This window comes from Penicillium nucicola, assembly GCF_028828085.1.
Source record: "Penicillium nucicola strain IBT 29836 chromosome Unknown utg000002l, whole genome shotgun sequence".
Classification (NCBI taxonomy): Eukaryota; Fungi; Ascomycota; class Eurotiomycetes; order Eurotiales; family Aspergillaceae; genus Penicillium; species Penicillium nucicola.
Genome location: NW_026643126.1, coordinates 1380127 through 1402135, shown reverse-complemented (window position 1 = coordinate 1402135; position 22009 = coordinate 1380127). Strand labels below are relative to the sequence as shown.

Genomic DNA, 22009 nt, shown 5'->3' with positions numbered 1-22009 from the left:
TCAGAAACAAGATCAAGACAGTAACTCGCTTGACCTAGGCGCAAAAGAAAATCCTATACAAACACCAGTGCGTAGAGATGAAGCTAGTCTCGAGCTAATTGATGATGAATAATAAAGAGATGGAATTGACTCAAATGTGTAACAGAAAGAATACAAGCCATCTGAAAGAAAAGGGGGTGAAAATACAGATAATGACCAGTTGAGGGAGAAAGAAATATCAAGTATCACACACGGCGCCGCTGTCATCAAGTCATGAACAAAATTGACTATGGCTGAGACCCAGTGGTCTGGGAGGGAGAAGCACCATGCATTCCATAGACTCCTGGTGCGGGACTCGCGCTTGTAGAGCCTCTGGCGCCAGGGGCAGGGCTGGCACCATCACCGCCGACACTCCTGATGCGCTCTTCAACGCGCTCTTTGTGCTGTCTGTTGCGGAGGTGAACTTCAAAGTTATCCACCGTCATGCCTGGACCTGGGGTGTACAGTTTCCCGGGGCAGTCGTGGCAGCGGATTCGGGGCAGGTATTGATATTTGACTTTCTGGCCGTCAGATAGACTGTTAGGATTGGCCACGGGGGCGAGGGTTTCGGTGTCGACGGCGGAATATCGCATCACTCCTTCAAATGAGTCATTGGGGTGGGATTGTTTGAGTTTTTGGAGACCAACTGCGAGCCACGGGGGTGGCGGGGGCTGCATGACGCAGGGAGTCAGCCAAGGGCCAAGTACTGGGGTTAATATCTACTCACGCCAGAGACACCAGGTTGCGGGGGATTCGGGGCATCAACAGCTCCGGTTTGTTGTGGTCGTGGCTGCGTATGAAGTCGGGATCTATCGATCGGAGGTGCCATTGCTCGCTGAGCACCAGTCTGGAAGGAGTGGATTCGCTTTCCGTTTCTCAAATCGACAAGCTTATCCCGCGGCATCCTCAGTCTGACAACTAGTTTTTCGGGCGGCTCCTCTACACTTTCCTCTCGATATTGCTGGCGTCGAGATGAGACCCGAGGTTCATATGCCACTGGTTCAGGGGTAGCAGATTGACCCAGAGTTTGGCGAAGGGCTGCATGAGCTGCACTTGCCGCGCCCCGCATACCTCTCGTCCGGGCAGTGCCTTGTGCAAGATTGGGACCGATTGCTGGAGACCCGACAGAAGAGTCATCGCTGTCAAACTCATCAGAATCATCGTCCCGATGTCCAGTCATTCCACGGCGGCGACCAGAACCAGTTCGCTTGACCACGTTGCTTTCTTCGAAAGAACCGACTGAGTTGGGAATAACAGATGAGACAATCATTGTGCGTATCGTGCGTTGACGGTCCTTGAGATCTGGCAGCGCAGGGCCACCACGTCGATTGATGGATCGCTTTTGACGACGCTGTTCTCGAGATATCGAAATCTCGGTTCGTTCGAGATCTGTCTCGTTCAGTTCATAAAGATAAGGTGTATGTTCTTTGGCGGATTGATATGGTCGGAAGGCGGAAGAAACAGGAGTTGGAAGGAAAGAGGTGTGTAGGTCTGGGTCCTCGATCGGACGACCATCGAACGGGTGAGCAACAATGTACAAGGATTTGGTGAAGAGCTGAGACTGCTCGCGGATTGAGTGTGCAATGGCGGTAGTGAACTCGCCCGAGAGGGACAAGTCGTCCGTCATGCGCATGGCAAACTCTTCGGGTGAATTACTGGGGTCATTGATATCCCATTCGAACTGATCGATAAGTGTATGTTGACCAATAGTAATGTTCAACTTCACCAAAATGCGCATCTCATCATTTTTGTAGGCACTGTAGGGTAGCTGATCATCGAGGGGATCTTCATGAATAGAAAGGTGTGGGTAATAATCCATCACCTGCTCCTGTATGCTCTGAGAGATCATGCGCGCTAGAGGGACCGATGACTCCAGTGGAAGGCCCAGGTCTTCTACGAGCTTCTCAGCAAACAAATCCGGAGAAACAACTCGGTCATGGAGATTCCAGGTGAAAGTATCGCGAATCTTGACCTTATCCCAGTCGATATCCAGCCGAATAGGTACGAGATCTTCCGTCTGTTCACTTTGGATCTTTGCATCGCGTCGTGAAACTCGCAGTTCTCGTGTTTTCCGGTTTCCTGGTCGGCGTCGGTGGACGGGGTACATAAGTTGAGGATGTTGATGTCGTAGATCGGTGCGCGGGTTTCCAAATCCCTCATAGCCCACTCCGTAAAGAGCAGCCGGGTTCATCTGGGTTTCACGTCGTACTGCAAGATAATAGTCGCGCTCTGCCCGCTTGTTCTTTTGCAACTCGAGCCCGGGGTTTTGCCAGGCGCTCGCTGCAGCATGCTGGAATTCACGATCCACATACTGCTCGAGTAGGATCTTATCAAGCGGTGTTTCGCGAGCGCGAACAGGCATTGCTCCCGAGACCTCTGTGGATCGTACAGCAGATCCGTCGCGCGATAGGTTTTTTGTGGAGTTGTTGCCATTCGAACGAGCACCGTTGGAACCCTCACTGCCCTCTGAGGGTGCGGGCACCCCCGAAGCAGCTAGCATGGCTTTTGCGCTTTGTTTTCCTTCGGCGATCGTGTTCGGTGTTTGGCCGTTTGAATGGGCTCCAAAGTCGATGCTGTCACCTAAGTCCCCGGTGTCCGACGCGCCGGAGCCGTTGTGAGAGCCCGACTGGGAGTCCTTTGGCGAATTTTCGGGCTGAAATGGGCCACCTGTCATTTCAGGAGATGGCATTGTCGATGGATGGAAAAGTGAAAGAGAACCGAAATTGGATGTCACTCAACACAACAGGGATGGGTCGAGGCAGATTATTAGAGCATTATGGTACCAGACCTAAGCATGCGATCAAATCTTAATTAGCATATGTTCTGGGAGCATAAGGTATTGTCCCAGTTGCTGTCGCGACCGTGCCACCCGTGTCACCGATGAGGTTGAACATGTCGCAACGGGGGAATATTGCGAGCATGTTCCCATCACCAGCTGATAATGCGCAGCCAGGTCCAATGGCATGGTATAGGAAACATAGGGCCTGGGAAGCTAAATGGGGGGATCGAACATACCAGGGCGGAAGGAGAGCTCAATGTTTCGTGAATGGACCGACAGTTCCAGCGCAGAATCCGCTCCAGTCGTCAAGTCCAAATCAGCTGGTTTGATGACAGGCGATGTTTAACCCCAAGTGGTTCTTCTATAACCTGGGGGCGGTTGCGATTCTTAATGGCTGGGGTGGGTGGAAGAGGCAAAGGAGAAGAGGGAGAGGTCCCGTTACAAAGGTCCGCACCCGTCAGGATCAGAAAGCAAGGAAGCGCGCTGTTTCACCCACGCAAACAGTCCTGGGGTATTGAATAAGATAATAGTCTACAGGGGATCTGAAGCTATTCGCAAATGACCAACAACGGGCTTTCAGAGGGCCCAATACCTTCAATACCAATTTTACTGTATTTGCGCTTACCGATCTTGGCAGTCATGTGATGTGGTTAGTCACGCGTCTCACGTGTCTCGAGTTGGTTTGTATGGCTTTCATGTGCAGGACTGGGAAAATAAGCCGGTGAGAAGACCATTTCTTTGTTTGAGAATTGTGACTGCTGGGTTTTGGTAGGCCAGTTTGAAGTCCCACAAAATCTGGACTATCACATGGGCATATGGATTAGAGTGGGACCTGGATACAAGGGCTAGAGAAATATATCGGTAGGGGAAATGCCATAATTCAAGCAGCCAAATAAATGGAGTTCCTTGAAAAACCACATTCAGCTTTAAGCTATCTCATCACTACTTACTCGGATCTTTATAGATCATAACGTAAAGGCTGAGACAGACTAAGTGGAAGGAAGAGCCAACTATAGATATCTCCCATTTTAGGTTAATTTTGGCCTGGGCCAAGGGACCAAGAATTGAAAGAACCTGTCATTGCAGGCCCGCTGGTTTAATGGTATAATTCACCGTTCGGATTCAGTTCCAGTGTTGGTTATGATACTATCTCGGTGAGGCTCCGCGTTCGATTCGCGGGTGGGCCCTGCTTTTTGCTCTTTTTTTGGACATATCATTCACTGTGTGTAAGGGCAGCACATAGGCTGTAAGTGGAGGCTCTGTAAGGCTCTTAAAGGACCGGTAAACAGGTGGGAAGGTCCTCTATGGATGTAATATAGAGATCCATGGACCAAAGGAAGATAGGGTATAACATAGTCACGTTACTCCTTGTAGAAAGTTGATTCCATATAGCTTGTTACAGCTTATAAATTGAGTATTTGGATGTAATATCCAGCTCCGAATGACCTTAAAACACAAAGTTTACATATATAATCATGTTCTACACGGAGTTTAGCATATGAACTAAAAGCAAGTCTGTGTAAATACTCCAGTGGCAAACTCCACTTCGGCATCTGTGGAGGCCCGAAACCGAACTGCTGCAAATCTGCAACTTTAACTAAAACCTGAAACATACACAATGAATCCGTGGACGTATGAGTGATATCATCTGATCCGTGAATTGATCATTCAAGACGGAGATATAATTGGACTGACCAAATACTGATTTTTCATCTTTTATACTCCCTCGGCCATTGGAGAGCGCGAACGACCGCGCTCCGAAGGCATAGATGGGTCCAACCCGGCTATTCATAATACCCCGAGATCTAACTCCGAGTTTGAAAAGATGAAAGATATGTTGTTATATAGGGGTCTCTGGCCCGGTCGTTCTTGCTAGCTCACAGATTTCCCAATTGATACACATCATGGCCCATCCATTCGACTCGGGTGCCACCACACCTCGATTAAGCATGGAGAATCTATCCAACCAGGCTGGCACAATTGCCAGTTCCAAGGAGGAACAAACCGACGTTGAAAGTGCACGCGAACCAGCAGTCCAAGAAAAGCCTACTGAAAAAGACCCAAATCTTGTCGACTGGGATGGTCCCGATGACCCTGAAAACCCGCAAAACTTCAGCACGTTGCGCAAATGGGTCATTACTTTGACCATGTCTTCCATGACCATGTGGATCACCTTTGCATCCAGTGTCTTCTCTACAGCAACTCAAGTTACCGCAAAGGAGTTCAATGTCTCCACCGAAGTCATGGTCCTGGGCACCAGTCTGGTCGTCTTTGGCTTTGCGCTTGGCCCGCTTTGCTGGGCACCACTGAGCGAACTATATGGCCGTCGCATCCCCCTGTTCTCCGGCTATGCCATCTTCGCCATCTTCCAAATCCCCGTGGCCGTGGCTCAAAACCTAGAGACGGTCCTCGTTTGTCGTTTCCTGGTGGGTGTCTTTGGCTGCTCGCCTCTAGCCGTTGTCGGCGGTGCCATGGCCGATATATGGAACCCCGTCGACCGCGCAGTGGCCATCGCCATGTTCAGCTCAGCAACCTTCCTCGGACCCGTCCTGGGACCAATCATGTGAGTACAATACATCCCGTTGTCTGCCACAGCTACCAAACCAGACACTAACACCGTTCAGCGGCGGCTTCATCACAGATTCATATCTAGGCTGGCGCTGGACAGCCTGGATAACCCTCATTGCCTCATCGTTCTTCGGCCTAGTCGCCCTCCTCGTTGTCCCAGAGACATACGGCCCCGTCCTCCTCCAAAAGCGCGCAGCTCGCCTACGCACCGAAACCCGCAACTGGGCCCTCCACTCCTTCCTCGACGAACACAAGCCAACAATGTCCGACATCGTAACTAAATACCTCCTCCGCCCCTTCCAAATGCTCTTCCAGGAACCCATCCTCCTCTTCATAACCCTCTACCTAGCCCTAATCTACGGCATCCTATACCTCTTCTTTGAAGCCTACCCAATCTCCTTCGGCGAGGTGCGCGGCTGGTCCCACGAAGGCGTAGCAGCCCTTCCATTCCTGGGGATCCTCATCGGCGTCGTATTGGGCGTTTGTCTCATCGTCTACACGACCAAGACCCGCTTTGCGCGCAAACTCGCCAAACACGGTCGTGTCGTTCCTGAGGAACGTCTCGTGCCCATGATGATCGCTTCTGTCCTCTTGCCCATTGGACTCTTCTGGTTCGGATGGACTTCTGATCCCAGTATCTCTTGGGTGCCGCAGGTCATTGCCGGCGTGCCGATTGGAATGGGCATCTTGGTTATCTTCATGCAGGGCTTGAACTACATCATTGATGTCTATATGATGTTTGCAAACTCGGCCATTGCGGCTAATACCCTTGTTCGTTCCACGCTTGGTGGTGCGTTCCCCTTGTTTGCTACGCAGATGTATACCAATCTCGGGGTGGATTGGGCCTCTAGTGTTCTTGGGTTTATTTCTCTTGCTATGGTTCCTATTCCGTTCTTGTTCTTCTTCTATGGTGCGAAGATTCGGGCTATGAGCAAGTTTAGTCCTAAGTTCTGAGTACATTTGATGTGTTGTCTGCATTTTCAGAGCTTGGATTTTGGTTGACCTTGTTACGGGGTTTGGGCGTTGCATACTATAGAACTCTCCACATTACGATAATAATTAAGACTAATGATATAGTTACTTCAAAGTGACCCGCTTCGTAGCTTGCAAGTACGTTATAAGCCTATCAAGACACCAACTACAACTTAATTAAATACTCTAGAGCGGTATCAACAAGATATCACATACATATAAGTTACTGGACTTATTTGAACGTAGAGATCTCTCCACCTGTATTTGGTTATTATGGCACATTGTATGCGGCAAGAACAGGAAAGAAAATCAGAAAAGAGCATATCTCATTAGCCCAGTGATCAAACCCGCATCTCCACTCTGGCGAAACGATCTATGCATAAACGAATCCCCATGCAGAAAGTCAAGCATAACTGAACCAACATAAAAAAAAAAAAGAGAAACAAGTCATATCACCACTTAGCAAAAGGAACCCATTTAATCGTAGAGGCTGTCATCATTGCCGGCATCGCCGAAGGTATCATTCTCTTGGACCTCACCAGCGGAGGGGAAGCGGAAGAAGCTGCCACCACCGGTGTTCTTGAGGCTCTGGGCGAATGCTTCGTAACGACGGATCTCGACGTCGCTGACGGAGCGACGAGCAGACTTCATGGCCTCCTCGAAGTGGGCACGGGTCAGCTCGGGCACGGGATCCTCAACATCCTCCTCGTCGACGTCCATTGAGACGTCCTCACCAGCAGCTTCGCGTTCCTTAATGCGCTCAATATCGATGCTGATGGCCTGCTTGATGGCGAGCTTGACGGCACGCTGGGTCACGAAGCCAAGATCGGCACCGGAGAAGCCGTGGGTCTTGCTGGCAATGAAAGACATATCGATATCGTTGGCAACAGGGGTCTTGCGGAGCTGGGCCTTGAGAATACCCTCACGAGAAGCCTGATCAGGAAGGGGAACGTAGACCAGAGTGTCGAGACGACCGGGACGGACCAGGGCGGCATCGAGCTGCTCGGGACGGTTGGTGGCACCGATGACGAACACGTTCTTCTTGGAGGTCATACCGTCCATCTCAGTGAGGAGCTGGTTGACGACACGGTCGGAAGCACCACCGGCATCGCCGACGGAACCACCGCGAGACTTGGCAATGGAGTCAAGCTCATCGAGGAAGACAACACAAGGAGCAGCGGCACGGGCCTTGTCGAAGATGTCACGGATGTTGCTCTCAGACTCACCGAACCACATGCTCAGCAACTCAGGACCCTTGACGGAGATGAAGTTGGCAGCACACTCGTTGGCGACGGCCTTGGCCAACATGGTCTTACCAGTACCAGGGGGACCATAGAACAGAACACCGCGGGAAGGCGAGAGACCAAACTTCTGGAACATCTCGGGGTGGTCCACGGGGTATTGGACACTCTCGATAAGCTCGCGCTTGACTTCCTCGAGACCACCAATGTCATCCCAGCGGACGTTGGGAACCTCGACAACGGCGACCTCGCGGAGAGCGGAGGGGTTGGAGACACCAAGGGCGTAACGGAAGTTCTCCATGGTGACACCAAGGGCCTCAAGAACCTCGGCATCAATAGTATCCTCGTCCAGATCGATGAGATCCATCTTCTCACGAATCTGCTGCATGGCAGCTTCAGAGCAGAGGGAAGCAAGATCAGAGCCGACGTAACCGTGGGTCTCGGCGGCAATTGTCTCAAGATCGACATCCTCTCCAAGCTTCATGTTCTTGGTGTGGATCTGCATAATCTCCAGACGGCCAGTCGGGTCAGGAATGCCAATGTCGACCTCACGATCGAAACGACCGAAACGACGAAGAGCAGGATCGATGGAGTTAGGACGGTTGGTGGCAGCCATGACGACAACGTTGGAGCGGGCCTTCATGCCGTCCATGAGGGTGAGCAGCTGGGAAACAACACGGCGCTCGACCTCACCGTTGGTCTTCTCACGCTTAGGAGCAATCGAGTCGATTTCATCGATGAAGATGATGGCGGGAGAGTTCTTCTCAGCCTCCTCGAAGGCCTTACGAAGGTTGGACTCGGATTCACCGGCCATCTTGGACATGATCTCGGGACCGTTGATGAGGAAGAAGAAAGCACCAGTCTCGTTGGCAACGGCACGAGCCATTAAGGTCTTACCTGTACCGGGGGGACCGTACATGAGGATACCACGAGGGGGCTTAATACCAATGGACTTGAAGAGTTGAGGGTGGCGCAGAGGCAGCTCGACCAATTCACGGATCTGAGCCATCTGCTTGCGGCATCCGCCAATATCATCATAGCCGACCTCATTGAGGTTACCCTCCTCGTCCTCTCGTTGGATGGGCTCACCCTCACAGTGAATAATTGTGTCCTGAGCAACGATGCCGTACTCTGGGGGGTCGACCTCCACAACCTTAAACTCGATCTGTCGCATACCACCTCGTACTGTGAACAGATCACCCTGGCGGACTGGTCGATATGCCTCACGGAAGTAGGGAGCGAGGTAGACATCGAAGAGGGAGCCGGTCAGACCCTCAATGGTATCGGCGATGGGGAGGACAGCAATGCGCTTGGCCTGTTTGCGACAACATAATCAGCATTCACTCATCGAGAACTCAATCCGAATCCATCGACTTACATATTTAATATCGGGGCATGGGTGGACGGTGATGATGTCGCCGTGCTTGACACGGAGGTTGTGGCGCACAACACGGTTGATACGGGCGCTCCCGTCATCAAGATCGTCATCGGCGAGGACGATCAGCACAGTGTCCTTACGCTTCTTACCCTTGACCAGGACTGTGTCTCCACGGAAAAGCTGGAGAGTCTCCATGGTGTTGTTCGAAAGGGCAATAACCGAGTTATCATCGTTAACGGCATCGGTCACACTGGAACCGTTAGCACCAAGTCTCGAATACGATTATCTCAAAATCACTCACATCAACGAATTGGGCTTCTTCTTCTTCTTGAGAATAGCAGTCGAGGTGTCGAGCTCCTGCATACGGGTCAGTTCTGCGACTTTTTCAAGCTTTAGACGGCATCGTCTTACCTCCTTCTTCTCGGCGCCAGAGGCGTCCCTGTGATGAAAGGTTAGCATCGACGACAATCAACACCGCACAGCCAAAACATACTGGAGGTGAACCCTCTTCTTCTCGTGTGTGTGATCCGGCTCGGCAGACATGATGGCCGTATCTGAGGTTGTGACGTGGAAGGAAGCAAGCTTGAGGAAACAGAGGTGTCAAGTGCCCGAACCAGGCGGTTTAAGACACGGGGATGAGAGTGGAAATAAAAATGAAGACGGAAAGAATGATGCGATGACCGACAGATCAAAATCAGAAAGCGGATCGACGGGGGGAAAGATGGAGGGAGCAGGAATGATGATGTTGAGCTCCAGGTCCACCGCGATGATGATTAAGCTCGGCGCTTATGTCATGGGTCGTTGTCCGCCACAACGAAGCAGATGGAAGTCAGTCGATTGGCAGCCTTGATGCCTGAATATGTGGTCCTTTACTGTTTGGCCGCTAAGGTCCTCATACAAAGGACCTTTTTTTTAATGTATACCCGATCTATACAGAGTGAAACGCTTAAATACGTCTGATTAGACGAAAATGTCTTTCAATTTTCTGAATTACGCATAATGCTTATGAAAGACGCATCTTCACATCATCTGGTCCCATATCAAGAAGTAAACGAATGGCTGTAAATTGAACCGGTTCAATATCTCAGTAACTTGCAAGAACAATACAATTTGCAGAGTGAGTCCAGTATGTCAGACCAGAAAGCTTCCGGTCACGTTCCTGGTGAAGCCCTGGTTGAGAGATTATATACTCAGGCCCACGGTACTTCACAACGTCAATACATACGCCGGTCTAAGCCCAGATGCGTTATTGAAATGCTGACCTTCGGGGACCATAGATGTAATGTTAAAATTTCAATGGCTTGGAACAAACCCCCATGAGGCTCAGCAACTGCGCCATTCAGTGCCCGGGTGTTATGCGCATCCCAATTAGGCTGCCGAACTAAATCGTTGATAAATCGCATCGTCATGAAAACGATTGATAGCCCTGAAACCCGACTCTCCCTGCTAAAGATCACACTCTCATAATACATACTCTCGGCTCCTTCTCGCGCGACAATCGTTCGTTGCCTTACATTCGTTTACTCTATCCACCAAGACCGACCTGTATCCTCCCATCGCCACGCCAACACCACCAACAACTACAATGCGCACTCGCTACAAGCCAATGCTCGCCTGAGGCCATGGCGTTCGACCCCAGCTACCCAGAGGACTTCAAAAGAGCCCTGACAAATACAATCTCCGACAAGGACATGGACCAATTCGTCAAACACGGCGGCTCCCCTCGCTTCGTTTACGGAGCATTGATGCTCCCAACCGTTCTCAAATACTACATCGATAGAGAACAGAACGTGAAAATTCACAAACAAATGACACAGGCTACATTGCATGGCTATCAACTCTACGACTTCGCAGATGATGGCGTGCCGGTCATAGTTCGTTCGCATCAACCTCATGCCAATGTCAAGGGTATGCTGATTTTTAATCTCAGCAATGAAGAGCGGAACTCAATTTATGAGTTTGAAGGTGGATTGATGCAGCTTTCGAGTGTGCAGGTGGATACAATCCAGAAAAGCTGCTTGGGAGTGTATGAAATGCGGAAGATCGATGCTGGTGCTTTTGTTTGGCATGAAAGTGCTCATCTCTTGAGTCCTAGGATTGGACTCAAAGTTATTCATGCATCCAGTTGGGATCTTGTTCCTTTCCTCGAGGGTATTTTCTATCGGGATATCAAAGCGTCGCAGCGTCGTGGTGCCCGTGAGAAGGAAGTTATGGGGATAAAATCCCAGGCGGAGTCTTCAGGCTGGGACCAGGCAAACAGAATTGACCCCGGATATCGGGACGCCAAGATGATCACTTCGACAAGTTCAAATGAGCTGATTGATGACGATGATGATGACGATGATTTCTCAAGCCCCAAGACTGAGATCTTCATGTACCCACTTGATGAACATGAGGCAAGGCTCAATCACTGAAGCCTTCTGAAGAGGGATTGAAAGGGCAGGACGAAAGAAAGAACATGAGCCTGTGAACAAACTCTGCATCTGATATCTCTTAATTCAGTCGTTTCCGACAAATAGAGGCATTCTCTTTCAACACTCTATTGATTCAGCAAATAACAGTATGTCCGCTAAGACAACAAGATGAATAATGAAAAGTATGTGCAAGTAGATGGTATAGTCAAACAAGAAAAGAAGGTATAAGAGCAACGAGCAAGCCAGGACCTACGCCTTGGCCGTTCCAACCCAATGGTCATGCAAGCTCCAAGCACCAGCACCAAAACTGATCAGTCCCGTCAGGCTCTCGGGAATCCCAATCCCTTTCTCCAGACACCAGTGAAGACACAAGGGTGCCCAGATAGCATTGTTGACCAAGCTCTTGCGCCAAGCGCGGACTTCCAACCGTAGCGCCTCCTTATCCTCCGCTTCAGTCGCCTTGTTCTCGACGGTGCCCGCAGCCTCACGCTGAGCAGCGACCCGCCGTCTGCGCAGGACGCTCTCACGCCAGAGCACAAAGAACTGGAAGAAGATATGTCCAAACCACCCTCTCGTACTCCAGATATCCCACTTGGTCATGCCCCCGTATTTGTCCACGAAGCGCTTGGAGACCACCCCCTTGCCAGCGAGGTAGGCCACATTCTCCAGGAGCTGGTAAAACACATTTGAGATGACCTGGAGCAGGGTGAGGGCGTGGAGGATCGGGTCGGCGGGCGGGTTTCGCAGCGTATCTGCGCCCCAGACCCATAACGGGAGGAGGCCGAAGAGACGGAGATTGTATCTCGTTTCTGACGCGAGTGTGCAGAGGGCCGCGAACTTGGATTTGGAGGATGCGGGGGTGAGGTTCTTGGGCGGTGCGCGGCCTTTTAATCGGGCGACGATGCTTAGCCGTGTCTGAAATGCAATCCACGGGGCGGATGCTGTGAGGTGGTGTAGCATGGAGGCTACATAGTTGATCGTTGCGAGGACGCGCTCTTGCCCGTCTGCGTTGGACAGTAGTCTGGTGCGATTTGCGTTAGCGGTGTTCTGTGGTCGTCGCAGGACTGACTGCTGCAGTCCACAGGCTGTGTTCCCATTCCAGGGAGCTCCTTACAGGTCTAATCGGCGGATAATCACATCGGTTGAGGTCACGATCCCCAGCAGTTGGCGTTTCGCGCACGAGCTCTGCGCCGACGGGGCTTTCCCCACATGGTGCTCGGCTGGCTCAGGTTTCTCGGGCATAGGGGGGATATGTTCGGGTTCGGCCATGGTGAGAATGAGAGAGACCAGCTTTTCTCACCAAAATATAAAAAATATCCATAAAACAAAGAAGGTCGAAGGTAGAAGTTCCGCGTCAAGTTATCTCCGAGTTGGGTTCCGACATCCGTCGCCAGACCTCGGTACTTTCCGACCCGTGAAGGCTGGCCTTGCCCTTTTGGGCTTCTTTTTGTCCGTTTTGTCAGGTGGAAACTATAAGTTCTATTCTCATGGAGAATCTCTGACCGAAGAATTACTTCTCTTAGGCATTGTTGGGAGAGAGTTGACTAAACCCGCGGTCTATACTTCGGCTGTACATTCCTTTCACGTGGGAGTCGGGAGAGAAACGGCCAGTCGTGGCTGTGGTTGGATTGCTGTTCCGACATATAAAGCTACGTTCTACCGGCCATTCACTCGAGTGGGATTTCCAACCTACGGTGAAACTTCAGCATGGAATTGTCGGCAATCTATGACTCTGAGACTTTGCCGTCTAGAAAGAACCTCGAACCCTTGTGTGGTACCGAGGACGACTTCTGTGATCTGAACGCACTGCAAATACAGATTCGACTTATGATATGGGTTCGGTTCCTGTGCTTTTCCACGGGAAACAGGAAAGAAAGAACTGGACACCGAGAACAGTGATCTACTGAGGTGAGACCTTCCAAAAAGCTCCCCAGGCCACAGAAATAGGGCTAGGACTAGCCACCAGAACTCCACCAACTCCATGTGGAGAGCAAAGCAAGTGGATAGTCCCGTTTCCAGTCGGAGGGTTCCGCTCTGTGATATTGTTTGCATCTCTCCCTTTCTGTCATCATCGACTGCTTGAATGTAGCATATATATAGCATCAGATGCTCCGCACACAATTGTACCCCGCAAAAAAGATCGAAATGGTCCCAGGTTGGGCATGAAGAGTGATGCTTCTCCCAGGATAGCTTGGTTCCGGACTCGATGATCACTCGGCTCACAGAGGATAGCAGTAGATATACAGGAGATATACAGTCGATATACATTACTGAGGAATCGAATTGGATATTGAGACATGCAAGATGAAACTCCTATCCTCCTATTCAAGTCGGGGAATTGGGCTAGCGTGTGTCGGAGAAGTCCGACCCGACGAGCTCCAATGGAGATGGCCGGGTGAAGACTGCACATATACTCATTCCTCCCCCAAGATCGAGACAGTGAAATTGTGCGTCTTCTTCCAGTTGTAAGTGTGTTCAATGGGGCCTCGGTTGTGTCGGCTCCCTCAGCTCCCCCAACAGCCGGAGATTAGGTTGGTGGCTGGGCTCCAAAATAAACAACTCTCTCCCCGTCTCTTCCACTTTCCCATCTCATCTCCACTTGGCTTGAAGTTGTGATCATTCACATTTTCCATTGTCCTCGTTTATTGACACTGTCCAGGCGCGCCTTCGACCCGACCTGACCCCCAACCCCTCCCCGATCGCACATCATGTCCGTCAAGTTCACAGAGGAGACCACCCGTGCCGTCACGGGCGGCAAGTCCGAGGACCTCGCGCACCGTGTCGGTGAGCGATTGACCGGTGGAAAGGGAACAACTGGATATCTCCAGGTATGCAGCAGCCCTAGGGGATTTCTCTCACCCCCCTCTCCCAATAGCCTCCACCGCCACTGACCGGAATGGATCGACAATAGGCCTATCTGCTCCAGCTGCAGAAGAACCCGCTCCGCACCAAGATGCTCACCTCGGGTGTGCTCTCGGGTCTGCAGGAATTGCTGGCTTCATGGATCGCCCACGATGTCGGCAAGCACGGCCACTACTTCAGCTCGCGCATTCCCAAGATGTCGCTGTACGGCATGTTCATCAGCGCGCCGCTCGGCCATGTCCTCATCGGCATTCTCCAGCGAATCTTCGCTGGGCGCACAAGTCTGAAGGCTAAGATCCTTCAGATCCTCGCCAGCAACCTGGTTGTATGTGTTGATGAGCACCCAACCCGATCCGCTGATCCGCCGAGGGAGATATCCCGCTAACACCGCTTCTCTTGCTCGCAGATCTCCCCTATCCAGAATGGTGTCTACTTGACCTGCATGGCTGTCATCGCTGGTGCGCGCACCATCCACCAGGTCCGCGCCACCGTGCGTGCCGGTTTCATGCCCGTCATGAAGGTCAGCTGGGTCACTTCGCCCCTGGCTCTCGCCTTCGCTCAGAAGTTCCTCCCCGAGCACACCTGGGTGCCATTCTTCAACATCATTGGATTCTTCATCGGAACCTATGTCAACACCCACACCAAGAAGAAGCGCCTGGAAGCTCTCCGCAAGGTATGTCGGGATTAGACTTGGAATTCACATATCGCCGCTAACAACACTCCCAGCGCTACGACCAGCGCCGCGATCCTCGCGATCCCCGCGACCCCCGCGACCCCAGCTACGAGAAGCGCGACTACCCTTGAATGGGACCCAGTCACAACCTGTAATCAAGTCAAGACAGACAACGGATCCCTGCTGAACTGTTTCCGGCTTGTCTGCAGTCCCCTTTTGATCTTCTCTGCTTAATTTTCTCCGGTGTTGATTTCAATCCATGCATACACCCCCGTGCATCTTGGCATGCCACCGATATCTTTCCCTCCTGATGTTATTATTCAATCTTATGACGAATGGCTTTTTTGTTTCATTTCATTCAACCCCATATATACGTTGTTTCCTTCATTGGGCTCGCGCTCTATTCTCTTTCCTTTGTAACTCAGGATAGACCACTGAAAGAAATGATGCTTTGGATATAATTGGGTTGAGAGGCCTTTTGCATTCATATCTGCAGAGCATAGTAATTATCTCCGCCACTCGTCCAGAGATAAATGCCCAAGCCGACTGAAGGCAACTGAGGAAGAAGAAGTAAATATAAGCCATGACATGACAAGGAAAGCATCCTCAGCACGCCCAGCCCATCTCCATCATCAACTAACTCATCACATAACAGCCGAGTCAAACATCTCTCATCTCACTTCATTGACCTTCATGATTTTCCCATCCTCTTCACTCAACATCCATCTCACCCCCCTTCCTCTTTTCCTTAACATAATCCACAAAATCATCCAGCGCCCCCGGCCAAGCCCCATCAGGACTCCACCACCCAAACTCCTCATCCTCCCGACTCTTCCGCATAAAAACCTCAACCTGCTCCCACAGATCCTTATTAACAGGTTTCTTGCCCCGCCCTTCCAGGAAATCAATCCACCAATCCAGCCACGGCGTGGAATCCGTATTCCACTGCACGCCGCCATGCTCGGGTGTGAAGAATAGCCGCCATTGCTCGGCCGCAATTTCGAATTGAAGGTTGCGCTGCCCTTGCATTCTGGACAGCGGGAATGTGTATCTGTAAACCCGTCTGAAGAGTTCAGGGTCATGTTGGATTTTCGTGCGGAGCGTGTTGGCGTGCGCGGTCATTTTGGGGAGCGTGTCGCAGCTTTGAGCGGTGTTAATAATATATCCTGTATTGGGCAATTGGGCTGCCTGGTTGATGGATTCGTGGATTGGTCCATCCACTTACAATGCTTTGCACCAGCCTTCCATGAAGCCCTGGCGGGTGATCTCGCCCATGGAGGGGCATTGCAGTAGTTCGGCGATGGCGAGACAGTTGACTTCGTCTAGTTGGACATCAAGTGCCCCAAGATATTCAATTGCGCGCTCGATGCCAATCAGATCTGGGTTTTCGGCGGGGTCATCTGGGTTACTTTTAGCTTTTGCGCTTATATGGGTTGGGGTTGGGGAAGATGGGTTGGTACCTCGGAAGCTGTCGAAGATTTTGGTGAGGGAGTTGTTATTGCCTAATGAGCTGGCTACGGAGCCAGTAGAGAAGTATCTAGATGGCTGGGTGTCAGTTTCGGGGACTTTGTGGATATTGTTCATGTGGATGTCTGGCTGAGAGGTGTCATGGTGAATGTCATCATTGGATCCTAGGCAGAGATCCCAGAGATGCCGAATGATTTGACAAATTCCATAGCAGTAAGACATTGGAAGTGACAGCCTCGTATGAAAGCGTCCAAACAAGTCTTGGTCATGAGCACAGCAGGTGGCCTAAGAGCTTTAATGTCTGCTGATATGTTGGACCTCATGTCTCGCCGGAGGAGATGTATGATTGAAACCTCAGATTCGTTTCAGGTAATGCAATCACTTACGAATCAAGTGCAGATGGCAAATTCCAGCCACTTGCTTTCAGGAACTGGGACAACAGTCAGTTCTCTGATGCACGTGATCGAGCATAAAGATGAAGAAGAGAGGCAGTGGGCTGAAGATGGGATGCGGATAAAGTCATGAACATACCTTGGCTGCAACAGAATCCTTTGCTTCTGTGCAACTGACAAACTCAGCGATTTGGTGCTTTTGTTGGGAGTTGTAGGCTGGCATGGTGGGGTTGCGCAATATTGCCTACTGCGTCGGCGGTTCAGAAATGAAGAAGAGGGAGCAGCTGTAGAGGGCAAGATGGGATAATGCTCTCTCGTGTTGTTGCCTATTCCCAGATGTTGAGAAACCGAGATATTTTGGGGAGAATACACTAGAGCTATGAAGTCTGCGCGAATTCGCATCCCGCTTCCCTTTGGATCTGATGGCTTTGTGCTGACTCAGCATACTCGAGTCTCTGACCTCAGGAGTTTTTATAGATCTCCAGCTCTCAGCCTTGATTGCACCGTTTCCCCCCTGGGATTTTTTTAATTATCTCGGTCCAATCAATCAGGAACAGTTAAATCACGTGAACAGAATAGCCTACCCCTCTTCTCACAATATGTTGCTGCCTTTTCTCCGATCATCTTTAGCTTGGAAGCTCCTTCTTGCCTGTGTTTTGATCGTCTCATTGTTCTTTTTTGTTCCAACTTTGACATTGATTGGAGTGCCCAGCATGTCAATCACCCATATTGTCCTCTTCCAATTTAAACCTGATGCCACTGCTGATGTCGTCCATGGGGTATGTCTCCACGATCTATGCTGCATCTGAGAAGAAGCCTCTCCAGTATGTCATTTGAATCAGGTGCTAATATTCCACCCAGGCCTGCCAGCGTATGCTTGCTCTCAGAGAGAATTGTCTCCATCCGACATCACAAAAGCCTTATATAAAAACGGCCCTGGGCGGGAAGGATAACTCACAAGAAGGGATGCAGGTAAGTCAATTAGACATCTAGCACGACAAGAAGGGGGAATTGACCGGTGGGACATAGAATGGCATTACACACGCCTTTGTCGTCGAGTTTGCAAGTGCTGAAGACCGGGATTACTATGTCAAGCAAGATCCCGCCCATCAAGCATTCATGAAGAGCCTCGGTGGTATTATCGCGAAAGCACAGGTTATTGATTTCACCGATGGTGACTTTTAATAATTCAGTGGCGATAAGGGGGGATACGATACCTGCTAGCATAGGGGTATCTACGCTGTGATCCTCCATGATATTAGTTCTATATCGATATGACCAGCTGATTAGACCATATTTAGCTTACAATCTGCATCATCTACAATTTTAGATTATTCAAGCACAGAAAGTGACTATCCAAGACATGCTGTCTGTCCTTCCTAGTCTGTCTACGGATTGCCAACTCTCATCCCACGCAGTCACTTCTCTTATCATGTTTAGTTTTACCACCTCCATTCCATTTTTTCATACATGATACATCCAGGAAGATCCAAAATGTCATTTGGGTAGGATAAGGTCTTCAACGTGGCCGCCACGGCGACCTTCTCTCAACTAAGGGAAGTCCAGCGTACTAAGCAGATAAATTTAATACTCAATACGACTTCAGTGTATCCAGAAAAAGAAGAAATGATTGCCGTCAATTCATGACATTAGAACCAGTGAACACAGCGTTCAAGCATAGTAAGTACAGTGAACTTTTGTAAGATCAGGCATATCAATTGAAACTCCAAAACGCCCAATTCAAGGATGTGAACATGCAAGATCCGGTATTGCGTAGTTGCTTAGGTCGTGAACAATGAGTCCTCCTGCTTAATATTAGCACTCTGTTCCTCGAAGTGATCCATTCAGGGCGAGCTCGACTTACCTCACGAAGGTATTCTCCCACATCAGCTGCGAAGAAAGAACAATGTTAGAATATTGGAAACTAGCCTCGAGGATGTGATAGTTACCTTGTCTGAACACAACAATACCTGTTGGGTCCAGCTTCTTTGCCTCGGCGGAAGACCGCGAAGTAACACCGAAACCAAGACAGTTATCGTTATCATCGAACACTAGCACACCGGCGTGCTCTGGTAGATCCTCGGACCATCTGTGGACATGCGCCTTGAGGACGTTGCCTCCGTACAGGTAAGGCATCTGGGATTGTTATTAGCATACCGACTATGGACTGGAGATGAATGAACTTACGACACCGTTGGACTTGATCCAAACCTTATAACGGGCGTGGGGCGAGATGACATCCAGGCAGGTAAGGGCCAGACGGAACTTGCCAGTCTTGGTGACTGTTTAATGGTCAGTATTGAGGACCAAAAAGCAGACCTGGAGTATTTCCGAGTTTGCATGTGTTGCAGACTAACATTTTCCAATCATTGTTCCCATAGACAGCAGGTTTTCACGAGGGATTGAGACGGAAAGGTTGGCGAGCTTCAAGGGCATGTAGAAGACACGGCTTCCCTGGAGACGGAAGACATGTTGTTCGCCGGCAGGTCCCTCGGCGGTGGTGGGGGGTGCGATGAGGTTGTTCAGCGATCGCCCTGAAAGATATGGCCATTAGATCTGTGCTCGCTAGATAGGTTCTACAGCGAGTCGAAGGAATTGATTGCGCTTAATTGCAGCGATCTGAGATAAGCTGTAACAAAGATTTTCTTACCGGTGTAGTGAGCAAGCTTGCTGAATAGCGTTCTCGTTTCTGGGTCTTGTCAGTACTATTTCCAACAATAGGATTGAAGCGGCGCATACCTTCTTCGGTCAGTTGACGCATCTTGACGGACTTTTAATTCTCAAAAAGTTCAACAAGAGAAAGAAACAAGACTTATCGGGTCACGATACGTGCCGGCCAAAGGCGGTAACGGAACGACTTTTTCATTGCGCCAAGCCAAGACTTTACTGCCGCGTGCCTGGGAATTTTTCTTCAAGCCTACACGAGTTTCAACGTCAACCTCCCCGCAATTTCAAAATGGCTCGCCCCGAAGTGAAGCGGAGACGTCTGAGTCCTCCCGACGATGTCGAGGATCAATCCTCGCGCTCAAAAGCCGACGAAGAGTGGGATGTCGAGCAAGACTACGAACGCCGCCCGCGCAAAACTACCAAGAAAGCCGGTGAAAACACCCGATTGCCAATCAAGACTTCTGAAGGTTTTGTTCAGGCCGAAGATGAGCCCGAGGACCAGGGCGAGGAAACAGACAGCTTTTTGGGCACCGACGACGACGAGGATGAAGAGGGTTCCGGTGATGAGGACGAGGAACCCGAGGAGGAAAAGCCCAAGATTCCCGTGAAGGTCCAGATCATGCAGGCCAAGGAAGATCTAGCGAGGATGGCGACATTGATCAATGAAGACCCCGAGGAGCACATTTCTCTTTTCAAGACCATGGCCGAGCTGGTCTCGAAGAAGGATTCGCCTGTTACAGTTAAGAAGCTCGCACTGGCTTCCCAGGCGGCTGTCTACAAAGATGTCATCCCCGGATATCGCATTCGTCCATTGTCCGAGGAGGATACATCTGGCAGGGTGTCGAAGGAGGTGCGCAGACTCCGTGATTTCGAGCAAGGGCTTGTCTCCGGATATCGGGCCTATGTCCAGAAACTCGGTGCCCTTGCAAAGCCCTCCAAGGCAGATGGTCCCACCGATGCTGGTCTGAAGACCGTCGCAATTAGCTGTGCTTGCAGCATGCTTCTTGCCGTTCCTCATTTCAACTTCCGCGGAGACCTGGTCAAGATTCTGGTCAACCGCCTTGCACGGAGAACGATTGATGTCGACTACGTCAAGTGCCGCGATACCCTCGAAGAAATCTTCGCCAAGGATAACGATGGCACTGTATCTCTGGAAGCTGTAACCCTGCTCGCAAAGATGATGAAGGCCAGAGACTTCCACATTCACGAGTCCCTCCTTGACACATTCCTGCATCTTCGCCTGCTCGGTGAGCTACACATAAAGGCTTCACAAGATCGCGTGGACAAGGAAGAAGAAGAGACTACTTTCAACGGGAAGAGGAAGCAGAAGCGCGAGTTCCGCACAAAGCGAGAGCGCAAGGTGCAGAAGGAACGGAAAGAGGTCGAGAAGGATATGCGACAAGCCGATGCAGTGGTTTCAACCGAACAAAGAGACAAGAACCAGGCCGAAACACTAAAGCTTGTTTTCGGTCTCTACTTCCGTATCTTGAAGCTCCGTCATCCCACCCTGATGGGTCCCGTTCTCGAAGGTTTGGCCAAATACGCCCACCTGATCAACCAAGATTTCTTCGGTGACTTGCTAGAGGCACTGAAAGACCTCATCTCCCACGCTGAACGCGAAGAAATGGGAGTGGAAGGCGACGAAAACACAGTCCAAGAAGAGGAAGAAGATGACGAAGAGAGCAACATCTCAATCGCAGAAAACACTGCCCGCGATGCCCGCCGCCGAACCCTCCTCTGCACAGTGACAGCTTTTGCCTTGCTCCAAGGTCAAGATGCCAGCAAAGCAGCCTCAGCCCTCCACCTCGACCTCAGCTTCTTCGTTAAGCACCTCTACCGCTCCCTCTACTCCCTTTCTATGAACCCAGACGTCGAGTACAATCCGGAAAAGTCCCTCCGTCTTCCCGACCCCAACTCTGCGTCTGAAAATAAGCTCGCCGCAAGCCGCTCCAAGAATAAGGTCAACTTCCAGACACCAATGGTCCTTCTCCTTCGCTGTCTCCAGCCGACCCTGTTATCCCGTGCACATGGAAACCCACCCCCAGTCCGTCTTGCCGGTTTCTCCAAGCGTCTTATGACCACCTCGCTTCAGTTGCCTGAGAAATCGGCGCTTGCTACTTTAGCGCTCATGAATCAGGTTTCGAAGCATCACGGTCGTCGCATCTCGTCTTTATGGCATACTGAGGAGCGCAAGGGCGATGGTGTTTTCAACGCCTATGCTAATGACGTTGAGGCTACCAATGTCTATGCTGGCTCTGTGTGGGAGGGTGAGTTGTTGCGTGTGCATTATTGTCCGCAGGTGCGTGAGGCGGCCATAGAGATTGAGAAGATGATGTCGTCTTCCAAGTAAATACTGTTTTTTTGTGCATAATATCTCATTTTACTTATACTACGAAATTTATGGCGCAAGTTTTGAAAGGTACCTAGCTCAGGGTGATTTTTATGATTGTTGTTTTTTAGTGTTTCCTTTGGGATAGCATAGGGCTTGCTCAAGGGCTTCCTCAGAACCAGATACAATGATACAAGTATCATAGACCAATGGAGGTAAGAAAGTACAGATAGGAAGAGAGCGAAAGAT

At 50.6% G+C, this 22009-nt stretch overlaps 10 protein-coding genes across 10 annotated transcripts; 5 read left to right on the top strand and 5 right to left on the bottom strand.

The window, feature by feature from the left end:
- Positions 1-266: 266 nt before the first annotated feature.
- Positions 267-2707, bottom strand: N7511_002298 (SWI/SNF chromatin-remodeling complex subunit SNF5; the record flags this gene model as incomplete). The annotated part of the gene is made up of 2 exons (XM_057124723.1): positions 267-689; positions 746-2707. 2 exons carry the CDS (start codon positions 2705-2707, stop codon positions 267-269), a joined length of 2385 nt encoding a protein of 794 aa, XP_056986882.1.
- A 1994-nt stretch (positions 2708-4701) lies between these two features.
- Positions 4702-6319, top strand: N7511_002297 (MFS transporter; the record flags this gene model as incomplete). Its single annotated transcript, XM_057124722.1, has 2 exons — positions 4702-5360; positions 5422-6319. 2 exons carry the CDS (start codon positions 4702-4704, stop codon positions 6317-6319), a joined length of 1557 nt encoding a protein of 518 aa, XP_056986881.1.
- Positions 6320-6814: 495 nt separating this feature from the next.
- On the bottom strand, positions 6815-9499 carry cdc48 (AAA family ATPase CDC48; the record flags this gene model as incomplete). Its single annotated transcript, XM_057124721.1, has 5 exons — positions 6815-8893; positions 8957-9206; positions 9258-9313; positions 9368-9395; positions 9450-9499. 5 exons carry the CDS (start codon positions 9497-9499, stop codon positions 6815-6817), a joined length of 2463 nt encoding a protein of 820 aa, XP_056986880.1.
- Positions 9500-10578: 1079 nt separating this feature from the next.
- N7511_002295 (gamma-glutamylcyclotransferase family protein) lies at positions 10579-11370 on the top strand (the record flags this gene model as incomplete). Its single annotated transcript, XM_057124720.1, has 1 exon — positions 10579-11370. The coding sequence occupies one exon, from the start codon at positions 10579-10581 to the stop codon at positions 11368-11370; it is 792 nt and encodes a 263-aa protein (XP_056986879.1).
- A 249-nt stretch (positions 11371-11619) lies between these two features.
- On the bottom strand, positions 11620-12639 carry N7511_002294 (uncharacterized protein; the record flags this gene model as incomplete). Its single annotated transcript, XM_057124719.1, has 2 exons — positions 11620-12391; positions 12485-12639. The coding sequence occupies 2 exons, from the start codon at positions 12637-12639 to the stop codon at positions 11620-11622; spliced, it is 927 nt and encodes a 308-aa protein (XP_056986878.1).
- Positions 12640-14078: 1439 nt separating this feature from the next.
- Positions 14079-15036, top strand: N7511_002293 (Mpv17/PMP22 family protein; the record flags this gene model as incomplete). Its single annotated transcript, XM_057124718.1, has 4 exons — positions 14079-14198; positions 14282-14557; positions 14639-14905; positions 14959-15036. The coding sequence occupies 4 exons, from the start codon at positions 14079-14081 to the stop codon at positions 15034-15036; spliced, it is 741 nt and encodes a 246-aa protein (XP_056986877.1).
- A 580-nt stretch (positions 15037-15616) lies between these two features.
- Positions 15617-16987, bottom strand: N7511_002292 (DCN1-like protein; the record flags this gene model as incomplete). The annotated part of the gene is made up of 3 exons (XM_057124717.1): positions 15617-16046; positions 16131-16501; positions 16904-16987. 3 exons carry the CDS (start codon positions 16985-16987, stop codon positions 15617-15619), a joined length of 885 nt encoding a protein of 294 aa, XP_056986876.1.
- A 490-nt stretch (positions 16988-17477) lies between these two features.
- Positions 17478-17949, top strand: N7511_002291 (Dabb family protein; the record flags this gene model as incomplete). Its single annotated transcript, XM_057124716.1, has 3 exons — positions 17478-17543; positions 17626-17736; positions 17794-17949. 3 exons carry the CDS (start codon positions 17478-17480, stop codon positions 17947-17949), a joined length of 333 nt encoding a protein of 110 aa, XP_056986875.1.
- A 596-nt stretch (positions 17950-18545) lies between these two features.
- N7511_002290 (ribosome biosynthesis protein NIP7) lies at positions 18546-19525 on the bottom strand (the record flags this gene model as incomplete). The annotated part of the gene is made up of 7 exons (XM_057124715.1): positions 18546-18569; positions 18629-18654; positions 18714-18900; positions 18952-19046; positions 19122-19298; positions 19415-19453; positions 19504-19525. The coding sequence occupies 7 exons, from the start codon at positions 19523-19525 to the stop codon at positions 18546-18548; spliced, it is 570 nt and encodes a 189-aa protein (XP_056986874.1).
- A 195-nt stretch (positions 19526-19720) lies between these two features.
- Positions 19721-21781, top strand: N7511_002289 (nuclear export protein Noc3; the record flags this gene model as incomplete). Its single annotated transcript, XM_057124714.1, has 1 exon — positions 19721-21781. One exon carries the CDS (start codon positions 19721-19723, stop codon positions 21779-21781), a length of 2061 nt encoding a protein of 686 aa, XP_056986873.1.
- Between the last annotated feature and the right edge of the window lie 228 nt (positions 21782-22009).